Source organism: Heteronotia binoei, chromosome 4 (genome assembly GCF_032191835.1).
Source record: "Heteronotia binoei isolate CCM8104 ecotype False Entrance Well chromosome 4, APGP_CSIRO_Hbin_v1, whole genome shotgun sequence".
Lineage (NCBI taxonomy): Eukaryota > Metazoa > Chordata > Lepidosauria > Squamata > Gekkonidae > Heteronotia > Heteronotia binoei.
In genome coordinates, this window is record NC_083226.1 from 65835357 (window position 1) to 65858771 (window position 23415).

The following is a 23415-nucleotide window of genomic DNA, read 5'->3' on the forward strand; positions in this document are numbered from 1 at the left end:
TCCTTTGCTCTTTTGTCTTTATTATTCAATGTAATTAATAGTCCCCTCATTACTGCTTTGTAGGTGTCCCATACTGTTTGAAATTCCATATCCTCCGTTTCGTTTATTTGGAAGAATGCTGCAGTCTCCTTTTCTAAGAATAACACAATGTCTTTATCTTGTAGTAAATCCTCATTAATTCTCCATCTTCTTGTTTTCCTTTGCAATTTTGTAGACCAACATATTGGATTATGGTCCGCCCAAACATTTGGTAGAATCTCAATTTTTTTTGTTATGAGGCCCAAGCTTTGGGAACCCCGTAACATGTCTATTCTAGAGAAAGAGTTATGTCTTGCTGAGAAAAATGTATAGTCTCTTACTTCAGGGTTAAACTTTCTCCAAATGTCTTCTAAATTTTCCTGTTTAATCAGCTCAAAGAAAGAATTGGGTAGCTTCCCTTCTTTGTCATTTTTCTTTTGGCTTGATCTGTCAAGATTATTTTGTATTGTCCCATTAAAATCGCCCATCATTAATACCTGATCGTATGTCTTTTCATCCAATTGTCGATTTATGTCTTTAAAAAATTTATCTTTCGCTCTGTTGGGCGCGTATAATCCTAATAATAATGTTTTTTTCACCTCTATCATCACCTCAACAGCGATATATCTTCCTTCTTTATCTTTAAAAATTAATTTTGGCTCGAGTTGTTCTTTGATGTAGAAGACTACCCCTCTTTTCTTTTGCTCTGCTAATGAAAAAAATTCCAACCCCAAATTTCTATTCCACAAAAATTTACTGTCTTTGCGTTGTATATGAACTTCCTGTAAACAGATTATATTGCATTTTTGTTTTTTAATCCAATGAAATGTTCTCCTTCTTTTCTGTGGTGAATTTAGTCCATTTATATTCCAAGATAGTAATTTGTACTCCATTATGATGTTGATTCTTTGTTTTCTTCAAAAAAGCTATGCATCTCTCGTTCACTCCTTATTGTAATCCTTTTCCCGTGTTGTTCAAATCCAAGACCTTCCGGTATTATCCATCTATATCTTGTGCCCTCTGCACGCAGCTGGTCAGTTAACTTCTTGTATTTCTTCCTATCACTGATCACTTGTCTTGGTAGCTCTTTCATTGTTTTAACGTTGCTCCCTTCTATAGTCCAGGCTTTTTGGTAACCTTTACTCAAAATCATCTCTGTCACCTCTTTTGATCTTAGTCTTATAACAATGTCTCTTGGCAGGCCTTTATTCTTCGCATATACTGAGTTGACTCTATAGGCACCATCCAGCATACTCTTAAATTTGTCAGGGTCTTCTTCTAAGTATTCAGTGATGATGTTCACCATATATCCCATTAAGTCTGCCTCTTCCTTTTCAGGTACCCCTCTCAGACGAACTTGTGTTTCCATCAACTTGCAGTCATGTATTGTGACCTTCTTTTGAAGTTTTAACAAGGCAGAGGCCTGTGTATCCACTTTCACCTCTACCTCCTTAACTCTATTTTGTGTCTCTTCCTTGAAACCCTCTATCTCTTTTCTAAGATCTCCAACTTCTTTTTTAAAGTTTTTTTTCATTGCCATTTGCAATTTGTCCATAGCTTTTAACATTTTCGCCTCCAGAGCATCAAATTGGGATTGCATCTTGTCAAATGAGTGGGCTCTTGCACGAGTTGTTCTTCCTTCTGACATATAAAAAGTTTCAGAGTTCAAACTTGACAAGGTAATATTTTTTATTCAATTACGCTTTAACTTCGTCTGTTTATAATCCACTCAATGTTTAAACAGTATTCAAGGTCTCTCAGAGTGAAGATAAGAATAGATTAAAGTACCTTGCAGATGTTCTCAGCACCCCGGCTCTCGTTACCTTGCAATTAAAGTCAGTCCCTCTTTAAGTGTTTGGATTCCGACAGGCTTGAGTCAAATTAATGACTTTAAATTCACTGCAGAGAATGGCTGACGGGTCCTCTGTACGCTGGACATCAAGACCTGAAGGAGGCAGCTCCCTGTCCCCCCAGATCGATATCAACAGCTAAAGGAAAGAAACGTCGTCTTGGATTAACCCTTGACTAGGGTTAATGGGCATAGACCCCCCAAGAGGTCTTTAATACCCTGAACAGTGAAAATAAAATCCCCCTTTGCTAGGGAGCTGCAGCCTGTCTTCCAGCCAAACAGGAAGTCAGTCCCAGCTACATCATTCCCTAGCCATGTGAACCTCTGTAATGTACTGAGTCCCGAGACGGTTTGAAGGCAACATGCTTTATTCGGTGGTACATTACAAGAGAGGGAACACGCGGGCCGGGTCCCGCTTATATACATTCACCGGAACTGCCCCCCAGTCTGACCAGTCCAATCCTGGCCAGTCAAACTTCCCGCCACAGATCTTAATGGGCGGGGCGTCTAGCAAGCCACATCCGGGGAACCGTGGGTTTCCCTGGGTCGCCTCTGTAGCGATCGCCATGTGGTACATTAGCTTATGTTTCAAGACATAACAACCTCCATAAGTAATATTTGGTCACAGGACGCTGTATGTATTTTTGAGTACAACTTGAACTGACTTGCAGGCCCACTTGCTTTTTTCTTTCTGTGTGATGGATAGTTCACACAGAAAGCAATAAGCATTTCAGTAACAAGAGCCCTCAAACTTAGGATCAAACCATAAATCCATAGGTCTGTTAATTTTGTAGGGTGCTGCACTGACTGCCCATCTTATCACCTCAGTCCAAGTAAGCAGCTGTGAAGTGCTGGGCTCTGACTAGGGTTGCCAGCTCTGGGTTGGGATTGGGAATTATCTGGAGATATTTGGGTGGGGGGAGCAGAGCCTGAGGAAGGCAGGGTTTGGGGAGGGGAGGGACTTCAATGGGGACTTCAGTGCCATAGAGTCCATCTTCCAAAGCAGCCATTTTCTCCAAGTGAACTGATCTGTCATCTAGGGATCAGTTGTAATCCAAGAGATCTCCAGCTACTGCCTGGTGGTTGGCAACCCTAACTCTGGGCTTATGACTTGTGGGATCAAGGGCAACAGTCTTTGGAAAGGAGGCATTGTCAAATGCAGTGGATTCTTTGCCTGTCAGTTCAAGTTGTACTCATTCACAGAAGAAGTGGGTGTAATCTCCTAACCTTGACCATACCTAGAATTTCATGGTGCAGGAAAGGGAAGGATAGCGCCTACTCAGGTTAAGCTGTTTTCTGGAATTTCCCCTAAATTTATTACAATTGCTAAATTTCTTTCCTTTCTTATGGGGCACTGAAAAACAACAAGTTAAGTTGTGAATGACAATTAGGAATGGGCATGAACTAGAGAAATGTGGTTCAATTTGTGGTTCATGGCTTGCCTGGTTCATGAATCATGTAAGATCACAAACTTTTAAGAGCCAAACAAATTGGTTCAGTTTGTGAGGTTCATGACATGGTAGAGTAGCCCCCTGGCATGCTAGAGGCACCAAATTCACAGGGATCTCTAATTGACTCTTCTGTATCTGCCCTCCAAGTTTGGTGACTATTAAATTCACACGGTCTGAGTTATTCCCCCCCGAAAGAAGGTACCCCCATCATCCATTGTTTCCAATGGAGAGGAGAAAAATAGTTTTAAAAGCAAGGGCATCAGAAGCCCAACAGAACAGAATCAAAGTCTCTGAATTTCTGCAAGAAATGGAAGGTGAGGAGCCCATTTTTGCAAGCCCAGAAGATCCAGTGCCACTGTGGCAGTTCAAACCCAACAGGACAAAGCTAATGCCAGAGAATCTCTGCAGTAGAAACTGAAGGGGAGGCATTTTTGAAAAGCTAAGAAAAACTACTGTCATTATGGCAATGCAAACTCAACAGGACTAAGGTCAACCCAGATAATATTTACAATATAGAAGGGGGGGGGGGCATTTTTGCAAGCCTAGGAAAACCAGTGAAATGTACAGAATGCCCAGCAGAACCAGTGCAATCAAAAGTGTGCAGCAGAATCTAATGCCATTGTGGCAATGCCAGCTCAACAGATGTCTAGCACAGAAGCACACCCCAAGCAAGGAGGGGTCCTTGCCCAGAAAACCAAGTGCAATGTACTACTGCCCAGCAAACCAAGCCCCGAAAAACAAGTGCAATGTACTACTGCCCAACAAAACCCATTTTGCCAATGCAAGCTAAACAGGACTGATGCAAAGCACTGAATCACTCTCCAAACAAGGGGGGGGGAGTGCAAGCCCAGCAGAACCCAGTGCCATTAGTTCAGTGTACAGAGTGCCCAGCAGAACCCAGTGCCACTGTGGCAAGCACAGTAAAAGAGGACTAATATCAAACCAGAGAATCCCTACAGTATAAACTGAAGGGGAGAGATTTTTTTTCAAGCCCACCACAATCAGTTCCATGTACAGAATGCCTAGCAGAACCCAGTGCCACTGTGGCACTGCAAGCTTTAAAGGACTGATCTCAAAGCACAGTGTCACAAGAAATCCAAAGGGTGGTGGGATTTTGTAAACCCAGCACAACCAGTTACAATGTGCAGAATGCCCAGAAGAACTCAGTGCCACTGGCACTGCAAGCTTAACGGGGCTGCTCTTAAAGAGCAGAGTCATAACAAATCCAAGTTGGGGGGATTTTGTAAGCTCTATGCAAGAAAACAGGAAGGGAACACAAAGGAATACTGTCAAAAGGGAGAGGGGCTTTTTGAAACTGACAAGATAGTTTCCAAGGTTGGAGAATTCCACCCCCCTTTGGTAAATATTTTGTTTGAGCTGAGACAACGTATCAATTCGTGAACCACCATGAACCTCTACGAACTGCTTGAAAGTTTGTGGAAAGTGCATGCCAGTTGACCTTCCATGAACTTCACTTCACGAATCACAAATTGGCCAAAATTAATCATGACTTTTAGTTTGTAAGCTGGTTCATGTCTATACTTAATAACAATGCACCTTCATAAGAAATGTAAGCAAGTGAAGAATGGGTTGAATGTGCAATAGCTAACTAACTGCCCCTTAAAAAAACTATATCTATATGATACATAATAAAAACCCTGCTGAATCAGGCTGATGTCCAATTCACAGACATTCTGAAATTCCAGCAGGATAGTTAGCAGAATATAACTGAGCAAATTTACCAAAGACATGATCTGTAAAGGATAACTGTTACACTATACTAATTAATTATTAATTTATTTATAACAAATAATAATATTAGTATTAATAATAGTACTATGAATAAATACTATTATTTGTTTTGTGTTACTCCTTGACAAATTAGGAACAGTTATACTCTGAAAAATTCTGGATCAAGGCAGGTCATCTGGATCAAGGCGGGTCAGCACTGGTATCGTTGTTAATTCTTTCAGCAGCGTTTGACATAGTCGATTGTGATCTAATGACCCACTGCCTTGCTGATATAAGAGTTCAAGGGGTAGCCTTACAGTGGCTCTCTTGCTTTCTCTGTGGTCAGGGACAAAGGGTAGCATTTGGTGAGCAGGCTTCTTTGCGACACCCACTTGAATGTGGTGTGCCACAGGGAGCTATTCTCTCACCAATGATGTTTAACATCTGGTCCCCTTGCCCAGATTGCCCAAGGTTTGGGGCTGGGTTGTCACCAATATGCAGATGACACCCAGCTCTATCTGTTGAAGGACAGCCATCCAGACGCCACCCCAGACCATCTGACCAAGGCATTAGAAGCCGTGGCAAGATGGTTGCGGTTAAGCCGGCTGAAGTTTAATCCAATTAAGACAGAGGTCCTGTACCTGGGTCAGGGAGGATTAGGATCGGGCATCCTACTTCCCACCCTCGATGGTGCCCCCTTGGTGCCAGCTCAAAAGGTGAGGAGCTTGGGGGTGATACTGGATGCCTGTCCATGGAGGCCCAGGTCACAGCAGTTGCGTGACCTGCCTTCTTCCATCTTCAGCAGGCCAAATAGCTGGCGCCCTATCTGACATCCCAGGACCTAGCTACAGTGATCCATACAACGGTCACTTCCAGGTTGGACTACTGTAACTTGTTCTACGCAGGCTTGCCCTTGAGACTGATCCAGAAACTTAAACTGGTGCAAAATGCAGCAGCATGGCTCCTGACTGGATTGCCTGTATGGGCAAGCTGTCGGCCAATGCTGCGAGCACTGCATTGGTTACCAGTTGAATACAGGGTCCACTTCAGGGTTTTAGTATTGACATTTAAAGCCTTACATGGCCTGAGACTAACATACCTGCGGGACTGCCTCTCCCCATATGAGCCCCGAAATTTGCTACGATCTGCCAACCAACATCTTCTTGTTATCCCTGGCCCAAAGGACGTCCATCTTGCCTCCACCAGGGCCAGGGCCTTTTCGGCCCTGGCCCCATACTGGTGGAATCAGCTCCCTGTGGAGATATGGGTCCTACCAGATTTGTGACCTTTCCATAGGACCTATAAGATGGAGCTGTTCCACCAGGCATTTGGTTGAGGCAAGCAGGCATCATTTTCCTTATGGCCTATACCATCGGCTATCCTCCTCCACAGTGGACTTCATCTGAACTATTTATTCAGGCCACTGATTATACTCCAATCTGCACTATGAACCTGCCCACCTTTGTTATACAGAACTGTGTTGTATTGTTGTTTTAATTGTAATTTATTGGTTTTATTGTATGTGACTGGTTTTATCTGGATGTAATCCTCCCTGAGCCCATCCAGGAAAGGGCAGAATATAAATTAACCAAAATAAATAAATAAAATAAAAAGGATTTAAGAAGGCATTCATTTCTCTCCCTGAGATAACTTTGACAACTCTCTTCATGAGGTATGTTGTCATAATACCTTGCATAAATATTTGCCACTCTATGATGTATGAAGCAGCCTTGATTTCCCAAGAATTCCATTAAGTGAATTCTCTGTGAGAGAATGCTCTTCTTTCATTCCTTTTCCCTTGGCTGCCATTTCTATTTCTTATTAAATGTCCTCCATATTTAGTACATCAATAGAAACCAACTCAAATTACAAAGAATCCTTAAATGGAGTTTTACATGGGTAGTTAGACTGTATAGTTATTTAAGTATATTATTACTCATCCACCATCAAATTAAATTGATGACTACTTATGTTCATTGACTAACAGAAGGCTGTTTAATAAAGCTTAACGTATTAATAGATGTAGTTGGAGGATGCAATCATCCATTAGCTCAAATTATGAATGTAAAGTTCAAACTGGAGTGTCATTAGATTTTTGTACCATGTGAATTTGCATCCAGTACTGATAGCATTATTCTGAACAAAAGGATATTCACCTTGCAGTTGTACACTGAATACCCTAGACCTGTGAGCATCTTGTGATAACTAAAAATGCATTTAAGATAATTTTTGAAACAAATAGTGTTGTGATATTTGCTAGAAGCATCTGCTACCTATATTAAATGCCATCCAGGTATCACCAATGATAAATTAATTGAAACCACTGAAATTATTAATCCCAATCAAGACTGTTAATTAAGAAACTCTAGTTGCTACAACCCTTTTTAATTTGATAGCAGCCTTATAATTGGATTACAGCAGAATACTGGCATTTGTCACAGCTCAGAGAGTTAAGAACACAACAGTTGCTCCTCTGGGTAAGGCTGGATCACTTGATTTATCTCACCCTTCCTCTAAGGAGCTTAGAGTAGTGCTTTAGCTTCACAAACATCCTATGAGGTGGTTTTGAAGGAGGGGAGGGAAGAAAGAGGCAGACAGACTTATGAACAAGACCACCCATTGCTTTACAACTGAGTAAAGATCTAAGCCAAAATTTATTTTATTTACAAAATTTATACTCTGCCTTTCTGCCCTCATCAAGGTCATCAAGGCAGCTAATAGATTAAAAATATAGATAAAAAACACATTTTGAAAACCATGAAAACCAAACCAAAGCACACCATTAAAAAATTAACATAAACTATATTACACATACAAAAACTTAAAAACAACAATTAAAATATAGGAACAAAAGGATGGATCAATGAAGGAATGCCAGATGAAACACAAAAGTTACGTTCTGGTGGAAGACAGCAACAGAAGGTGACAGTCAGATTTGCCTATGGAGAGAGTAACTGAGTTTTTGTGCTACAAATGAGAAGGCTTTCTTCTGAGTTGCCACTCATCTAATCTCAGAAGATGGGAGGACCTAAAGCAAGGCTTCAGAATATGTCCAGGGTGGTTGGGTAGGTTTATACAGAAGTAGGAGGTCCTTCAGATATGCTAGTCCCAAGATATATAGGGTAGGGATGGGCAAAAAACACATTTTTGTAGTGTAAATTGTAGTTTATGGACGGACCACAAACCTACCCAAACTGATATCTCACACTCAACCAGTTTGTATAGGTTCATGAGCCATTTAAAGCTCAAACCTCTGCATTCTGATCCCTGCAAAACCCTCCAGTTCCACTCCTCCCTCAAAGCAGTTCTGCTCCTCACTTAAACTCTCCAGTTTTGCTCCCCGCCACTTCAAAGTTGTGTGTGTGGGGAAACCAGAGGATTAAATATGGGGGTAGTGACTCCCAAGGGGCATACACCCCCGCATTTCTGATGGCTGAGGTTTTCCCCAGCCAACAGAAGGAAAGGATTTAATTGCCTCCCAGGGGGCACTTCACCCCCCTCTTGTCTGCTGGCTGTGGCTTTCTGTGATCAGCAGACAGGAGGGGGTGAAGTGCCCCCAGGAAAAAAGGCATCCTATCTATCTATATCTGCTTATCCAGGAGTAGATCTGGTTCCAAGAGCATATCCAAACTATGGATCTATTCCTTCAGAGGGAGTGCAACCCCATCCAAAATGGGTGGCACTGGAATATATCTTCTCTTCAATATTAGCACCTTTAGCACTTTTGCCTTGTCCCATTCTTGCCATTGTAGCACTATGATGGATGGCTTCAAGTTGCATCCTCCAGGCTTCACCACCAGGGAGGCCATTATATCTAATTGAGCCAGATACGGTTTATACAGGGATAGGAACAGGGATAGGAATAGGAATAGACATCCTGTGCTAGGCTGGTTTCAGTAAGATAATAGTTTAGGAATTTGTGAGAGGATCAAAGCAGGATCAGCTGACATTATCTGCTGAGCCCAAAGGTGACTGGATTGGGGAAGTGTGAAGCCCACTCTTCAAGGGTTTCTGTCAATGCAGTAAAGGCAGCAGTGAAGGGATCTCTCTCTCTTTGATAGTTACTATTTTATTCTATCAGGGGAATGCTGTAGACATAGTTTATCTCAATTTCAGTAAGGTTTTTGATAAAGTTCCACATAATATTTTTTTGTTGACAAATTGGTAAAATGTGGTTTGCATCCTATTACTGGTAGGTGGATCTGTAACTGCTTGACAGATTGCACCCAAAGAGTGCTTGTGAATGGTTCCTCATCCTCTTGGAAAGGAGTGACAAGTGGAGTGCCTCAAGGATCTGTCCTGGGCTCTTTGTTGTTCAACATCTTTATTAATGAGTTGCACGAAGAAATAGAGGTAATGCTTATTAAATTTACAGATGATACTAAATTGAGAGGGGTTATGAAGACAGAAAGAGGATACAGGATGATCTTGTCAGGCTGGAAAACTGGGCTAAAACAAATAAGATGAATTTTAATGGGGATACATTTAAAGTTCTGCATTTAGGTAGGAAAAATCAAATGCATAATTATAGGAGGGGGAAGACTTGTCTTGGCAGGAGTATGTACAAAAAGGATCTAGGTGTTTTAGTGGACTGTACACTGAACATGAGTCAGCAGTGTGATGCAGTGGCTAAAAAGGCCAATGTGATTTTGGGCTGTATCAACAGAATCACTTTACTCTACTCTGATTAGACCTCACCAGGAGTATTGTGTTCAGTTTTTGTTCAGTTTTGGGCACCATAATTTAAGAAGGATGTTGACAAGCTGGAATGTGTCAAGAGGAGGGCAACAAAGATGGTGAGGATCTGAAGACCACTTTCTATGAGGAAGAGCTGAAGAAGCTGGATATGTTTAGCTTGGAGAGGAGATAAATGAGAGGTGATATGATCACCATCTTGAATGGCAGTCATATAGAGGATGTGCAGAGTTGTTTTCTGTTGCTCCAGAAGGTTAGACCAGAACCAGTGGGTTGAAATTAAATCAAAAGAGTTTTTGGCTCAACATTAGGAAGATCTTCCTGACAGTTAGAGTGGTTCCTCAGTGGAGCAGGCTTCCTTGCAAGGTGGTGGGCTCTCCTTTTTTGGAGGTTTTTAAATGGAGGCTAGATGGCCATCTGAAAACAAAGCTGATTCTGTGAACTAAGGCAGATCATGAGAGGGAGGGCAGGAAGGACTGCATCAGTACTTAGTTCTCGTGGTCCTTTCTTACTATCCCAGGAAAATGCTGCTCACTACTTGGGGGTCAGGCAATGACTTTTCTCCAGGCCAGTTTGCCAGAGATCTGGAAGATTTTTTTTTTGCCATCTTCTGGGTGTGGAGCAGATGTGTGTGTGTGTACGTGGGGAGGAGGTAGTTGTGAATTTTCCTGCGTTGTGCTGGGGGTTGGACTAGATGACCATGAGGGCAGCTTCTTACTCTGTGATGCTATGATTCAATGAACAGAGCCCAGGGTTTAGAGAGCCTTTCCCAGATAAAATGAACCCTCTTTTCTCAGCTGGAGGAACATACTGTCAGTTCTGTAATCATGGATATGGATGACGCTGCAACTATTCATAAAATAACTCCAACCAACTATTCATAAAGTAACTCCAACCCAGCTCAGCTGTGAAAAGAGGTACACTTTTACACCATCATACTTGCTCACCATAACAAACTTTTTAACCCTTCTATGGAAGAGACAATGAACTCATTGTTGCTTTGTTAAAGGAAGGTGCCTGTGTAAGTCCTAAGGAGAAGGGAAGAAGTACAAATTGCCACAAAAACTGGTGCTGCCATCCTACATCCACGAGTAACTTCAGTGAGTTACCTAGCCATCTCAATAGTTATACTGGACCTTATTGACCACGTAACCAAACACTTAATAAATGCTATCCTTTGTTTGTCAGTCAGTGGGGATTTGGGATTCTGTTGCTGGACTGAGAAGAAAGTTTTGGAGGATCTGTGTGGAATCAACTGTCAGTTAACCCTACATCAGACCTATGAATTTGTCTAGCCTCCTGCCCTACAGTCCCTTTGCAGCCCTCATGACAGGAAAATGCAAAATGGCCACGGCCATTGAGGGTGGTGATGAGAGAAGTGGGTTAAAAAGGAACCTGACATCACAACCACATAACTTCTTTCCATAGCTGTCTACCAACAACAGTGGTACCTCAGATGCCTTTATGGCATCTTACTCATTAAAAGCTGGATATCAGCATAAACTCTGCAACTAACTTCCCCGGGCCGAAGGAGGCCAAACTGAAAGTTACTAGAGAAAGGGCCTTCTCGATTTCAGCCCCCCAGTGGTGGAACCAATTGCCAGAAGAGGTGCGGGCCTTGCGGAGCCTTGCTCAGTTCTGCAGGGCCTGAAAGACTGCTCTTTTTCAACTGGCCTTTACTTGAATAATACCATTGCCACAGAAACACTATACGATGTATAACATCAAGATTTTAATATTAATCTAATCTTAGAATGCTTTTTAATTACAATGATGATTAATTTTATAAATGTTTGATTTTAATATGTATATACGTATAATATGTATTGTTTTAATTGTCGAAGTACCTGTGTTGTGAGCTGCCCTGAGCCTGCTTCGGTGGGGAGGCAGGATACAAATGAAATATTATTATTATTATTATTATTAATTATTTATTTATTATTATTATCTATAGTTCAACACAGACCATGCCAGTGTTCTGGAACACAGTTATGTGTCATTTGGTTGGTTCCAATGAAAGGCATTGAACCACATGGAAAGGTGAGATATGAATGTTTTAATAAATCAATAAATAGATAAAGAACTATGTGGATTGTGTTCTGGATCTTTGGAATATTATTTTTTTTTGCCAGCATAGCTGACAACAACTTCTTCACACAGATGCCTCTAAGGGAAACTCCATCACAAACTGACTGATTCCTGACCTCCTCACTGGAGTCAATGATTTGATACTCTTCATCAAATCAGAACACATTTGATCTTGAAAAAAGGATGACTGTGTATGCTCCATCACTTATTGCTTTGCTATAGGTGCCCCCTCCTGTCACCATATTCACCTGTCTGTTCTTCATGTTTTTAAAAGCAAGTTTAACATTTTAAGACTATTAATGAGGCATCTCTATGGCCATGCCAATTGTTTTTTGTTCATGGCTGCCAAACTGTCTTGATCTGCCTAAATCTATGTATGTGCAGATATGAATGGAATTATAGGAATTGTGTCATAGGATTGTTTTTAAAGCTTGTTTGACTCACAAAATATATGTATTTCACGGCAGTATTTCTGGCGCACCAAATATGGCCCAGCAAACATTGCAGTATTTCTAGGACACTTGTGAAAAAAAAGAAAGCAATCAATGTATCCACTGTAGGTCATGGTAAGTGATGCTTCTGACTACAAAGGCACAAAGAGGAGGTGAACTGTCACTTGTTCAGTACTTGACAAAGGATTACTGCAGTGACCTGATTGAGTCCATGGGGGTTATGCACCATCTTCTCCAGTAATCATGATTTTTTAGATCACTGATGCTCAGGTACAAAAATGATCATGTTAGCTTTCATTTTTATCTGTCTGAAGAAGTGTGCATTTACACAAAAGCTCATACCTTCAATAAACTTTTGTTGGTATTAAAGGTGCCATTGGACTCAAAATATGTTCTGCAGAAGATAAAGTACACTATGCTACACAAGATACAAAAGCAAGGATTGACCTGGTGATGAGCCTGTGTTACTAGCAGCTGCAGTGCAAGTGTAAAGCTGCTTAGCACAGTATTTGAATCAAACCTGAAGCAAAAACCTCAAGATGAGGGGTCCCAGCTTACAAATACAAATAAAGTCTTGTCAGCTGATTTTTTAATAAATGGGGTAATTAATCATGTGAGTAACTGTCTATATGAGTTCATTAAAAGCTAGGCTGGTTTGGTTGTGCTTGCTTATTATTTATTTTTATTCAGATATATATGGCTAAATTCTAAAATTGTGAGTGGAACTCTGCTTCCAGCATTTTTGCATCCTTCTCTCCTGCAGCTCCCTTCAACACTCCTAAAAACCAACTGAAGACTCTAGAACCTGTGGAACATCACATGTGGGACTGCAGCTGGATGAGGGAATCTGCATAATGAGAATCATCCCCCCTTGGGGGAAGGAGAGGATTTTGCACTAGGGATTCTCTAGCTGCTGCCCCATAAAAACAAGTTATCATTTTGCTAAAATAGTTTTTGCTTTTTTCTAAGGGCACTTTTTCTAAAGTCAACCTTAAATTACAGATTTCTGTTGGAATGTTTACTGAATGCTAAATTTCTTGCCAAACAGGCAAACCACTTCTTTTCTTTTGTTAAGGTTTCATCATGGTTAAGCCATACTTTAAATGCAACAGCCTGGTTTCAGGGTCAGGCAACAGAGAGAGATGGATTGCAATATTCTTTGTGTTCTGCAGCAGTGACCTTTTAAAACAGTTTTAAATATTTCAGATTAAGGGTAAGCTTTATCATGAAAGTATTGGAGTTGATGATAAGGGCTAGGTATGTTTTTGACATCATCCTGTATACACTTATTGCTTACTTATGCATAAATAAACATATTCCTTACTTATGCATAAATAAACATATTCCTCTGAAAGTCACAACACTCAACCTTCCATTTAACATCATGAAACAATAAAATTCTTGCTAAGCTTAAATAAAACAGCTATAGTCTGTCTAGCAAAGCATATTACACTGTTCCCCCCCCCCCCTGCATTCTCATATCTGTATGGGAGTTGGGGGGAAGAGGTAAGTGCACATTTTACTCTGCCCTGCCAAAATAGTTTACATTTAAAATATGAAAAATTGGTATTGTATTCTTGTTTTACTTAAAATCTTAAAGTTTTCAAGGATGGCATGAAAGCAATAGCTGCATTTTCAAGCAGTGGCATTCAGGCTTTATAAACAAGCAGTCTCTTTTAACAAACAATACACTACCCAAATTTGCCACTCCCATTAAGCCTGATATAACTTTACTAAGCAAACAGTTTACTTAAGAAAAAAAGAGAGCAAATTTACCTTCTTCCATGGTAGGCAAACAGAAGATTGTGGATAATGGACTCAGTTCTGTAAAAAAACAAAAAACAAAACTTAAGCTGCTTCATCTGCAAGAATTGGACACAGAACATGTTTAAAAATGCAAGAGTCTTCATAGGGAATAGGGTATCACTTCCCATGGAAATGAAGCAATGCTTCTGATGGGGAATCAGGTTTCTTCTTTGGCTAGTAGTCAGGCCATTAGCTGAAAGTACATTGCTGCAGTCCAGTGGTTCTTCTACACATCCTGGGGGCTTTCAAACTCCATCTACCTCAGTGATCAGGAAAGCACCATGTGTGCATTGGGAATGTCTACAAAGAGGTCCCCCCCCAATACTGAAATGGACGCTGTTGTCTCTACTTGAACAAAGCTCTATAAGTGCATCAGGGCTACATGGAACTTTGAATTAAGGCCTCTGTCAAGATCAGTGCCTGAATGTTGATTCCTGAACTATTGCTATGCTGCTTTTGTTAGCAAGTTTATTTATTTAACTATTTATATACCACAAGTTAGGAAAGGCACAAACAGATATAAGAAAAGGCCTGCATGGTTAACAAACAAAGTAATGTAAGCTGTAAATGGTAACAACTTTTTTAAGTGGTGGAAAACCAGTCCAAGTGAGATTAATAAAAGGGAACACAGGCTGTGGCAAATCAAATGCAAGACTGTGATCAGACAGGCAAAAAGGGACTATGAGGAGCATATTGCAAAAAACATAAAGACCAACAATAAATATTTCTTCAAATATATTAGAAGCAGGAAACCAGCCAGGGAGGCAGTGGGGCCCTTGGATGACCAAGGGATCAAAGGGTTACTGAAGGAGGATAGGGAAATGGCTGAGAAGCTGGATGCATTTTTTGCTTCCGTCTTCACTGTGGAAGATGAGAAGTGTTTGCCCACTCCAGAACCACTAATTTTGGAAGGGGTGTTGAAAGACCTGAGTCAGATTGAGGTGACAAGAGAGGAGGTACTACAACTGACAGATGAGTTAAAAACTAATAAGTCACCAGGTCCGGATGGCATACATCCAAGAGTTCTGAAAAAACTCATAGTTGAACTTGTGGATCTTCTGACAAAAATCTGTAATCTTTCATTGAAATCTGCCTCCGTTCCTGAGGACTGGAAGGTAGCAAATGTCACCCCCATCTTTAAAAAGGGTTCCAGAAGAGATCTGGGAAATTACAGGCCAGTCAGTCTGACTTCAATACCGGGAAAGTTGGTAGAAACCATTATCAAGGACAGAATGAGTAGGCACATTGATGAACACGGGTTATTGAGGAAAACTCAGCATGGATTCTGTAAGGGAAGATCTTGCCTCACTAACCTGTTACATTTCTTTGAGGGGGTGAACAAACATGTAGACAAAGGAGACCCAATAGATGTTGTTTACCTTGACTTCCAGAAAGCTTTTGATAAAGTTCCTCATCAAAGGTTCCTTAGAAAGCTTGAGAGTCATGGAGTAAAAGGACAAGTCCTCTTGTGGATCAAAAACTGGCTGACTAATAGGAAGCAAAGAGTGAGTATAAATGGGCAGTCTTTGCAGTGGAGGACAGTGGGTGCTGCAGGGCTCAATACTGGGTCCCATTCTCTTTAACTTGTTCATAAATGATTTGGAGTTGGGAGTGAGCAGTGAAGTGGCCACGTTTGCAGATGACACTAAATTGTTCAGGGTGGTGAGAACCAGAGAGGATTGCGAGGAACTCCAAAGGGATCTGCTGAGGCTGGGTGAGTGGGCGTCAACGTGGCAGATGAGGTTCAATGTGGCCAAGTGCAAAGTAATGCACACTGGGGCCAAGAATCCCAGCTACAAATACAAGTTGATGGGGTGTGAACTGGCAGAGACTGACCAAGAGAGAGATCTTGGGGTCGTGGTAGATAACTCACTGAAAATGTCAAGACAGTGTGCGATTGCAATAAAAAAGGCCAACGCCATGCTGGGAATTATTAAGAAGGAAATTGATAACACATCAGCCAGTATCATAATGCCCCTGTATAAATTGATGGTGCGGTCTCATTTGGAGTACTGTGTGCAGTTCTGGTCGCCACACCTCAAAAAGGATATTATAGCATTGGAGAAAGTCCAGAAAAGGGCAACTAGAATGATTAAAGGGTTGGAACACTTTCCCTATGAAGTAAGATTGAAACGCTTGGGACTCTTTAGCTTGGAGAAACGTTGCCTGACATGATAGAGGTTTACAAGATAATGCATGGGATGGAGAAAGTAGAGAAAGAAGTACTTTTCTCCCTTTCTCACAATACAAGAACTCATGGGTATTCGATGAAATTGCTGAGCAGTCAGGTTAAAACGGATAAAAGGAAGTACTTCTTCACCCAAAGGGTGATTAACATGTGGAATTCACTGTCACAGGAGGTGGTGGCAACTACAAGCATAGCCAGCTTCAAGAGGGGATTGGATAAAAATATGGAGCAGAGGTCCATCAGTGGCTATTAGCCACAGTGTGTGTGTGTGTGTGTGTATATATATATATATATATATATATATATATATATATATATATATATATATATTTGGCCACTGTGTGACACAGAGTGTTGGACTAGATGGGCCATTGGCCTGATCCAACATGGCTTCTCTTATGTTCTTATTTATATTCCTTTGTACCTTGTTGTTCAAGGTGGCTTACCATAATATTGCTGATGTGGGGATACATGGGACAGCCTTGGAATGGTTTTTCTCATTTCTCAACTCTTTGGCTCCATCATCAATGAAAAGGGAGACTGCAACCAAGCAATCAGAAGATTTAGATGGGGAATGTCAGCCATGAAGGAACTAGGAAAGATTCGTTAGTGTAAGTTCTGGCCAGCAGAAGCAGTGCCACTGTGGCAATGCAAGCTCAACAGAACTGATGTCAAAGCATAGAATCACAACTAATACAAGCAAAGTATGTGTTTGAGGGAGTGAATTTTACAAGCACTGTGCAAAAAACCCCAAACACAGAGGAAGGTGGCAAAGAAGAAAACTGACAAGACTCAACTGAAATTGATGAAAATAGCCAGGAAGCAAAAATAAAGGGGAGGGGAGAGAAAAGGAAAGGATAAACAGTTACTGGGAGCCTGCAGTTGCTGGAACTCAAACTTCCTGGTAATTCCTGAATATTTCTGGGATTTTTTTGAGACCATTCTCCCCCCAATTTTCTGGGGAAAAAAACCATATATATTTTTGGATTCCAATATACTCTCCCCCAAACCCTTCTCCCCAATAAAGTGTTTTTCAGATATATGTTCTGCTTGGGTGTATTCAAATGCACACCCCTAATCAAGTCATTGCATACTATAGTGTTTTCCATTGTTATGTATGGGTGTGGAACTTGGACAAGGAAGAAAGATCAGGAATAAAGTTGATTTGTTTGAAATGTAGTGTTGCAGCAAAGGTATATGGATAGTATAGACCACCAAAAACACAGATAAGCAGGTTGATAAAATCAAGCCTGAACTCTCCCTAGAAGCTAAAATGACCTAAGACTATTGTACTTTTGTCACAATACAAGAAAACAAGAGTCACTGGAAAAGACAATAATGCAAGGAAAAGCTGAAGGCAGCAGGAAGAAAGGAAGATCCAACCTAAAATGGATTGACTCAGTCAAGGAAGCCATGGGCCCTCAGTTTGTTTACCTGAGGAAGGTAGGACATTTTGGAGGCCATTAATTCATAGGGTCCATAAAGTGGGAGCAATTTGATGGCACTTAACACATACACACAAACTACTGCTTAGCTCAGTGTGGCCAACAAGCATCTGATGTGCCTTGGTACATCAATAATACATATGTTTACAGATGCAAATACTGTCATAAATCAATTTCAGAAAAAGCAGTTTGTAGTGTTAAGTGCTAAGAGGCAAGAAAAACTGGCCCTGTTCAACATGACAGTTACATCTTACAAAAGGCTGCCCATCCCCTTTTTGATGTATTTTATCTTTGGGAATATGTTTTCTTCTGTTAATACTATAATGGATGATCTGACAACCATTCCCCCAGCTCCCTTTGAGTCTATGAGTTCAAATCAGCCATACATTTACAATGCATTCTTTCACAATCACAACTAGGGTACAGCACATCCCACTTACAGGGGTATTTTGCAACAATGTTATGTTAGCCAGGATAAAAGTGTAAAATGCATGCATGGTTTCCAGTCTTATTTCTTGTAGTAACTGTGAGACATCATCATGACATGACAATACCAGCTGTCCTGATTACAACCTATTATTATTTCTGTTGTTCTTTGCTACAGTGCATTAATATTTGACTGGCAGCCTTTATTACACCTGAAAGGCAAAAGCAGCTCTATATTAATTAAAGCTGTGGTTAATATAAATTGCCCCTTCAATGACAATGAACTGCTTTCATTATGTCTGGAAGCACTTTTCCTGTGATAGTAAGGGAGAGTTCACTTGATTGACAGTAGACAGCCTCCTCCATTTTCTGGTCAGTCTGCCTGAGGTGGGGGTGGGGATAATAAGACATGCTGAATGAAAGAGTACATGATTTGGGCTGATTTCTGATGTCTGAAAGTAACATTAAGTTAACAATTTAAAAAAAATACACACAAGTTGTTAAGCATCCATCTGAAATAGAAAATTTCTAAGAGCTCTCATTTATGTAATAAATGCCAAATGATTTACCGTATTTTTTGGACCATAAGGCTCACTTTCCCCCCCAAAAAAAGTGTGAGGGAAAGTGTGTGCGTCTTATGGAGCGAAGGGACGATAGGACGTACCTTTCTCCGGGGGGGGGGGGCAATCCGCTGCCTCCGCCTCCGATTCCGGCGCTTCCCCTGCACCTGCCTGCCTGGCTCCAGCTCTGCTTCCAGCAAGTGCTGGGATCGCTCCACGCTGCCCCCACCGCAAACCCAGCACTTCGCGAGCTCCGGCTGCGGAGGGGGCAGCGTGCTTCCTCCGTGCCTGTCTGCCTGGCTCCAGCTCTGATGCTTAAACCAAGCGCCGGGATCGGAGGGCGGAGGGAGCAATCCTGGTGCTTGCTGTAAGCGTCAGAGCTGGAGCCAGGCAGACAGGCACGGAGGAAGCACGCTGCCCCCTCCGCAGCCATCGCTCACGAAGCGCTGGGTTTGCGGTGGCGGCAGCGTGGAGCGATCCCAGCGCTTGCTGGAAGCAGAGCTGGAGCCAGGCAGGCAGGCGTGGGGGAAGCGCCGAGATCGGAGGCGGAGGCAGCGGATTGCCCCCCAGGAGGAAGGTGCGTCCTATGGTCCGGAGCGCCTTATGGACCGAAAAATACGGTAATTAAACCCATTTAATACCTTTTCCCTTATAGTATGCAATAAGTACACTGCCAAGAAGAGCTCAAAATACAACTCTGTCAAAGACTTCCATGTTTAGGAAGCAAGTAACTCTTACCTAAAACCACACACTCCTATCTCCCTCTGGCAGCTGAAGCACAACTAGAAGCTACCTGGAAATAACTCTTTTACAGGGAAATAACCAGTTATGGTGACCAGCAATGGTGAAGCACATTCCAGTCATCACAATCAGCTCATTCTTTAATCCAGTAGGTGAGAAGCCTACATGGAGTACTACTATATAACAAGTCTCCCAGAAGAAAGATTTGGGCCCCAATGATTCCTTTTACAATTTGCACATAACCGCACATACTATGTTGCATTGTAGTCTCAGTGAGAGAAACAGACAAAGAGGAATTCACACTACAACACCAAGCAGCCAATACTATGAGTTAATTAGCAGGTTACTGAGAAACAGCAATGCACTAGGTAAACAGAGAAGTGGCTCAATCCTGACCTGGCCTCCATAAGGCAAGGCATACCTTTAGGCTTCCCAACCCTCCCGCCCTGGCTGGGGACCCCAGGATTTCCACCCTCTTCCCCCGCCCCCCCAAAAAATGGAAGCAGGGGGGAAGGGGGGAAACGGCGGGAAACTGCGCCAAGGAGCTCGCTTGGCTTCTGGAGGCGGCGAAGGGGCCATGGCGGCCACCGAGATTGCGCGCCAGGTGGTGAGTGCCAGGCAGGCGGGAGGGCACGCACGGGACCAGGGTGGACCTCCCTTGGGTGGCTGAGCTCGGCCATCTCACCTCCTCCATCGTCTACCTCGCCAAGGCTGCCGGAGCCGGGGCAGCCTGGCGTGCGTCCGCCTGGTGAGCAAGGGGAGGCGATGGCAGATGATGCCGGCTCTCCAGCGGGCGAGCGAGGAGGAGGTGGCTGGAATGTGTGAGGATGAGGCTGGTTGGGTGCCCGCACGGCTGCTCCGAGGGTGCGGGGATTCGCCTTTCGGAGCCGGGAGGAGGAGGAGAGAGGGATGGGGCAGCCTCTGGGTACCCTGCAAGGACCCCGCGAGGACCTAGCTGTCCAGGATGAACACCCATGTCCTCAACCCACACTTCCTAGGTCACACTGTGACAGTTCCCCCCTCCCCGTTCTTAGAACATGGCTGAGAAATGTTTCAATAACACTTCCTTTGAAAAATAATCCATCCCACTCTGTTTTTTTGAAAAACTGGGCTGTGGACAGAACAGGAAGAAGTTAATTACTGTCCAGGGGTGTGTGCTTGTGAGTTCCCAAAAGTTTGAAAAAAACGTTTAATTTTTCATGAAAGAGAAAAGGGCTCTGATCTCCGTTGGAATCCCTCCCTGTTTACACAGAGAGTTTCTATTAGCAGAGTCAACAGCGAGACTCCTGATAGCTCCCTGTCTCTGAGGGAGCTGTTTTTTGAGGTAGAGGCACCAAATTTTTAATATAGTATCTAGTGCCTCTCCTCAAAGTACCCCCCAAGTTTCAAAACGATTGGAGCAGGGGGTCCAATTCTACGAGCCCCAAAAGAAGGTGCCCCTATCCTTCATTATTTTCTATGGAAGGAAGACATTTAAAAAGGTGTGCTGTCCCTTTAAATGTGATGGCCAAAACTGTTTGGAGTTCAATTATGCTTGTCACACCCTTGTTCCTGGCTCCGCCCCCAATGTCTCCTGGCTCCACCCCCAAAGTCTCCTGGCTCCACCCCCAAAGTCCCCAGATATTTCTTGAATTGGACTTGGCAACCCTACATACCTTTGAGGTGACCTGCTGGAAATAATATATTTACAGAGAAAATGTAAAGACGCAGATCCAAGTATCAGATCCAAGATAGTAGTTATAGCACCTGTTTTATCTATTTTAACTAATTTATGTAATTGAACTGTATTTTAAATCATTGTTTATCTTGTATTTTATCTAATTCATGGCATGCCATGTCTGTGAGCCGCCCTGAGCCCGCCTTTGGCGGGGGAGGGCGGGATATAAGAATAAAACTTACTTACTTTACTTACTTACTTACTTTACTTACTATCATCCTAACCTTGGGTCAAGTAGCACCTGGCTCATGATGAGGTCTTTGTATTCTACAAGAAGCCTTACCAATGACATAACTTGTTTTCATGCGCCTCACCCAGGATCACAACCATATAGCCAAAGGGACAACTAGTATGTGAATCTGCTTCTCAATAGAAAAGTATGGGCATACTACATATGGTTTGATCTCCAACTACAGGTTCCCAGAAGAAAGAGTTGAGAGAAGACATTCACCTGAGAACAATAAGCTAGTTAGTCAATCACTAGCATAGAGACCAGAAGCTTCATGTAGGAAAAATTATACAGTTCATAGCCCAGCATTTGTCATTTGCCCAAGACTCTTCCTTCTGTCCAGCCAGACTACTCCCTTGCTGATGTTCTTTTGGTTGGCTGCCAGGGTTTGCTGGTGTTCCCCCAACACCTTGTCAGAACATCAGTCACTCCCATTAAGTATATCTGATTTTGATAGGATGCTTTTCCTGGTCTTTTGACTTTCTCTTGGACTATTTTGCAAAGTGGATTGTAAATAACTCAAATAACTAAAAATAATGGTTGCCACACTGGTTCATTATGTCACAATCAGTAATTAGGGGACAATGAAAAGGACATATAAACATATTAAGCTGCCTTATACTGAATCAGACTCTTGGTCCATCAAAGTCAGTATTGTCTACTCAGACTGGCAGCGGCTCTCCAGGGTCTCAAGCTGAGGTTTTTCACTCCTACTTGCCTGGACCCTTTTTAGTTGGAGATGCCGGGGATTGAACCTGGGACCTTCTGCTTACCAAGCGGATGCTCTACCACTGAGCTACCATTCCTCCCCTAAAATTGTGAGGATTTCCTTTCTCCTCAAGGGTGGTAGCCCCTGTGGTAACCACAGAGCTGAGATTCTTGGTATGGTTAGAAGGGCCAGTGTGGTATAGAAGTGAGATTGCCAGACTAGGAGTTGTGAGATTAGGGTTTAAATCATGGTATTTGCTGGCCCATGTCTCTCTCAGCCAAATCTAAACCTGTTATGGAACAAAGGAACAAAGAAGGAGGTGGTGAATAGATGAAGGAATCGGGCTTAAATCTCTACTCAGCCCAGCCCTGGGGGCCCATTCAGTCCTTAATGAAGTTGTTCTGCCAGCATCAGAGCTCTGCTGTCACTGCATACCATTAGTCCAAAAGGTTTACAGCTGCCAGCATTCACTTTTATGCTGGTGGAAGTACCGTACTATACTGCTTTGTAAGCATGATACTACATGTCCTGCAAGTGCAGTGTTGTGTTTCAGTGAGCCTTTCCCAGCAGGAAGAACTGAAGGACAGGAGTAAGACTTCTTTGTCTCTCCCCCCAGTTGCTAGATAATGGGTAGGTTTTCACCTGGGTAAACTTTATTGAACTGGCAGTCCCAAGCCCTTCCCAGTGCCAGTGGTCTTGCCTTCTTCTAGTTTCACAGGGTACTTAAGGCATTCCCAGTAAGTGCATTAATACATTGCCACATCAAAGTGCAATTCCTAGACAAACAGCTGTGCAGGCAGCAACAAAAGCCAAATGGGTTGCAAAACTGAGCTAGCAAAGGGAGTGCTGGGATTTGCAGTTCACAAAGAACAACGGAAAATTTCTCTCACCAAGAGGAGGAGGAAGCAGAGGGCTGTGCCTCTGAGTCATGGTGCTGCTACTTGTCACCGTCATGCCTAAAGGAACACAGTCTTTTCCTATGCCTAGTAGAAACATCCCTGAGTGACTCTTTTCAGTGGATTAGCAAAGTTGTTGAAAACAGCTTGGTGGTGTGGGAAAGGATTAAGCAAACTGGCAGCCTCCTTTGGATGTTTTTCATTTTAAAAGACCAGTAGGCAAAGTTACACTTAAACAAACTGCCCTGGGTTTCCCCCCTCTCCCAAGCCCAGGGAAAGCAGGGAAGACCCTTTTAAACAGAAGTAGGGACAACGTTTTACTCAAACAGTGCAGAGAGTGTAGTAAATCTGCAAAGAACTTTAGGCTGAGCTCTTTTAACTATTTCTAAGGACTCCAGAAGAAGAGCCAACCTC

The 23415-nt window shown here is 42.5% G+C and overlaps 1 protein-coding gene across 2 annotated transcripts in view; it reads right to left on the reverse strand.

Annotated features, from left to right (window-relative positions):
• Positions 1-23103, reverse strand: part of LOC132570607 (uncharacterized) — a 70262-nt gene extending 47159 nt beyond the window's left edge. Inside the window, exons 1-2 of one of the 2 annotated variants that reach the window (XM_060237470.1) lie at positions 22996-23103; positions 14061-14108 (exon numbers count right to left, since the gene is read on the reverse strand). In XM_060237470.1, coding sequence (XP_060093453.1) covers positions 14061-14108; positions 22996-23101 — 154 coding nt within the window. In that variant the 5' untranslated portion in view covers positions 23102-23103. The remainder of the gene's footprint in view (positions 1-14060; positions 14109-22995) is intronic. The other variant, XM_060237469.1, reaches the window with a different exon arrangement.
• Positions 23104-23415: the final 312 nt, after the last annotated feature.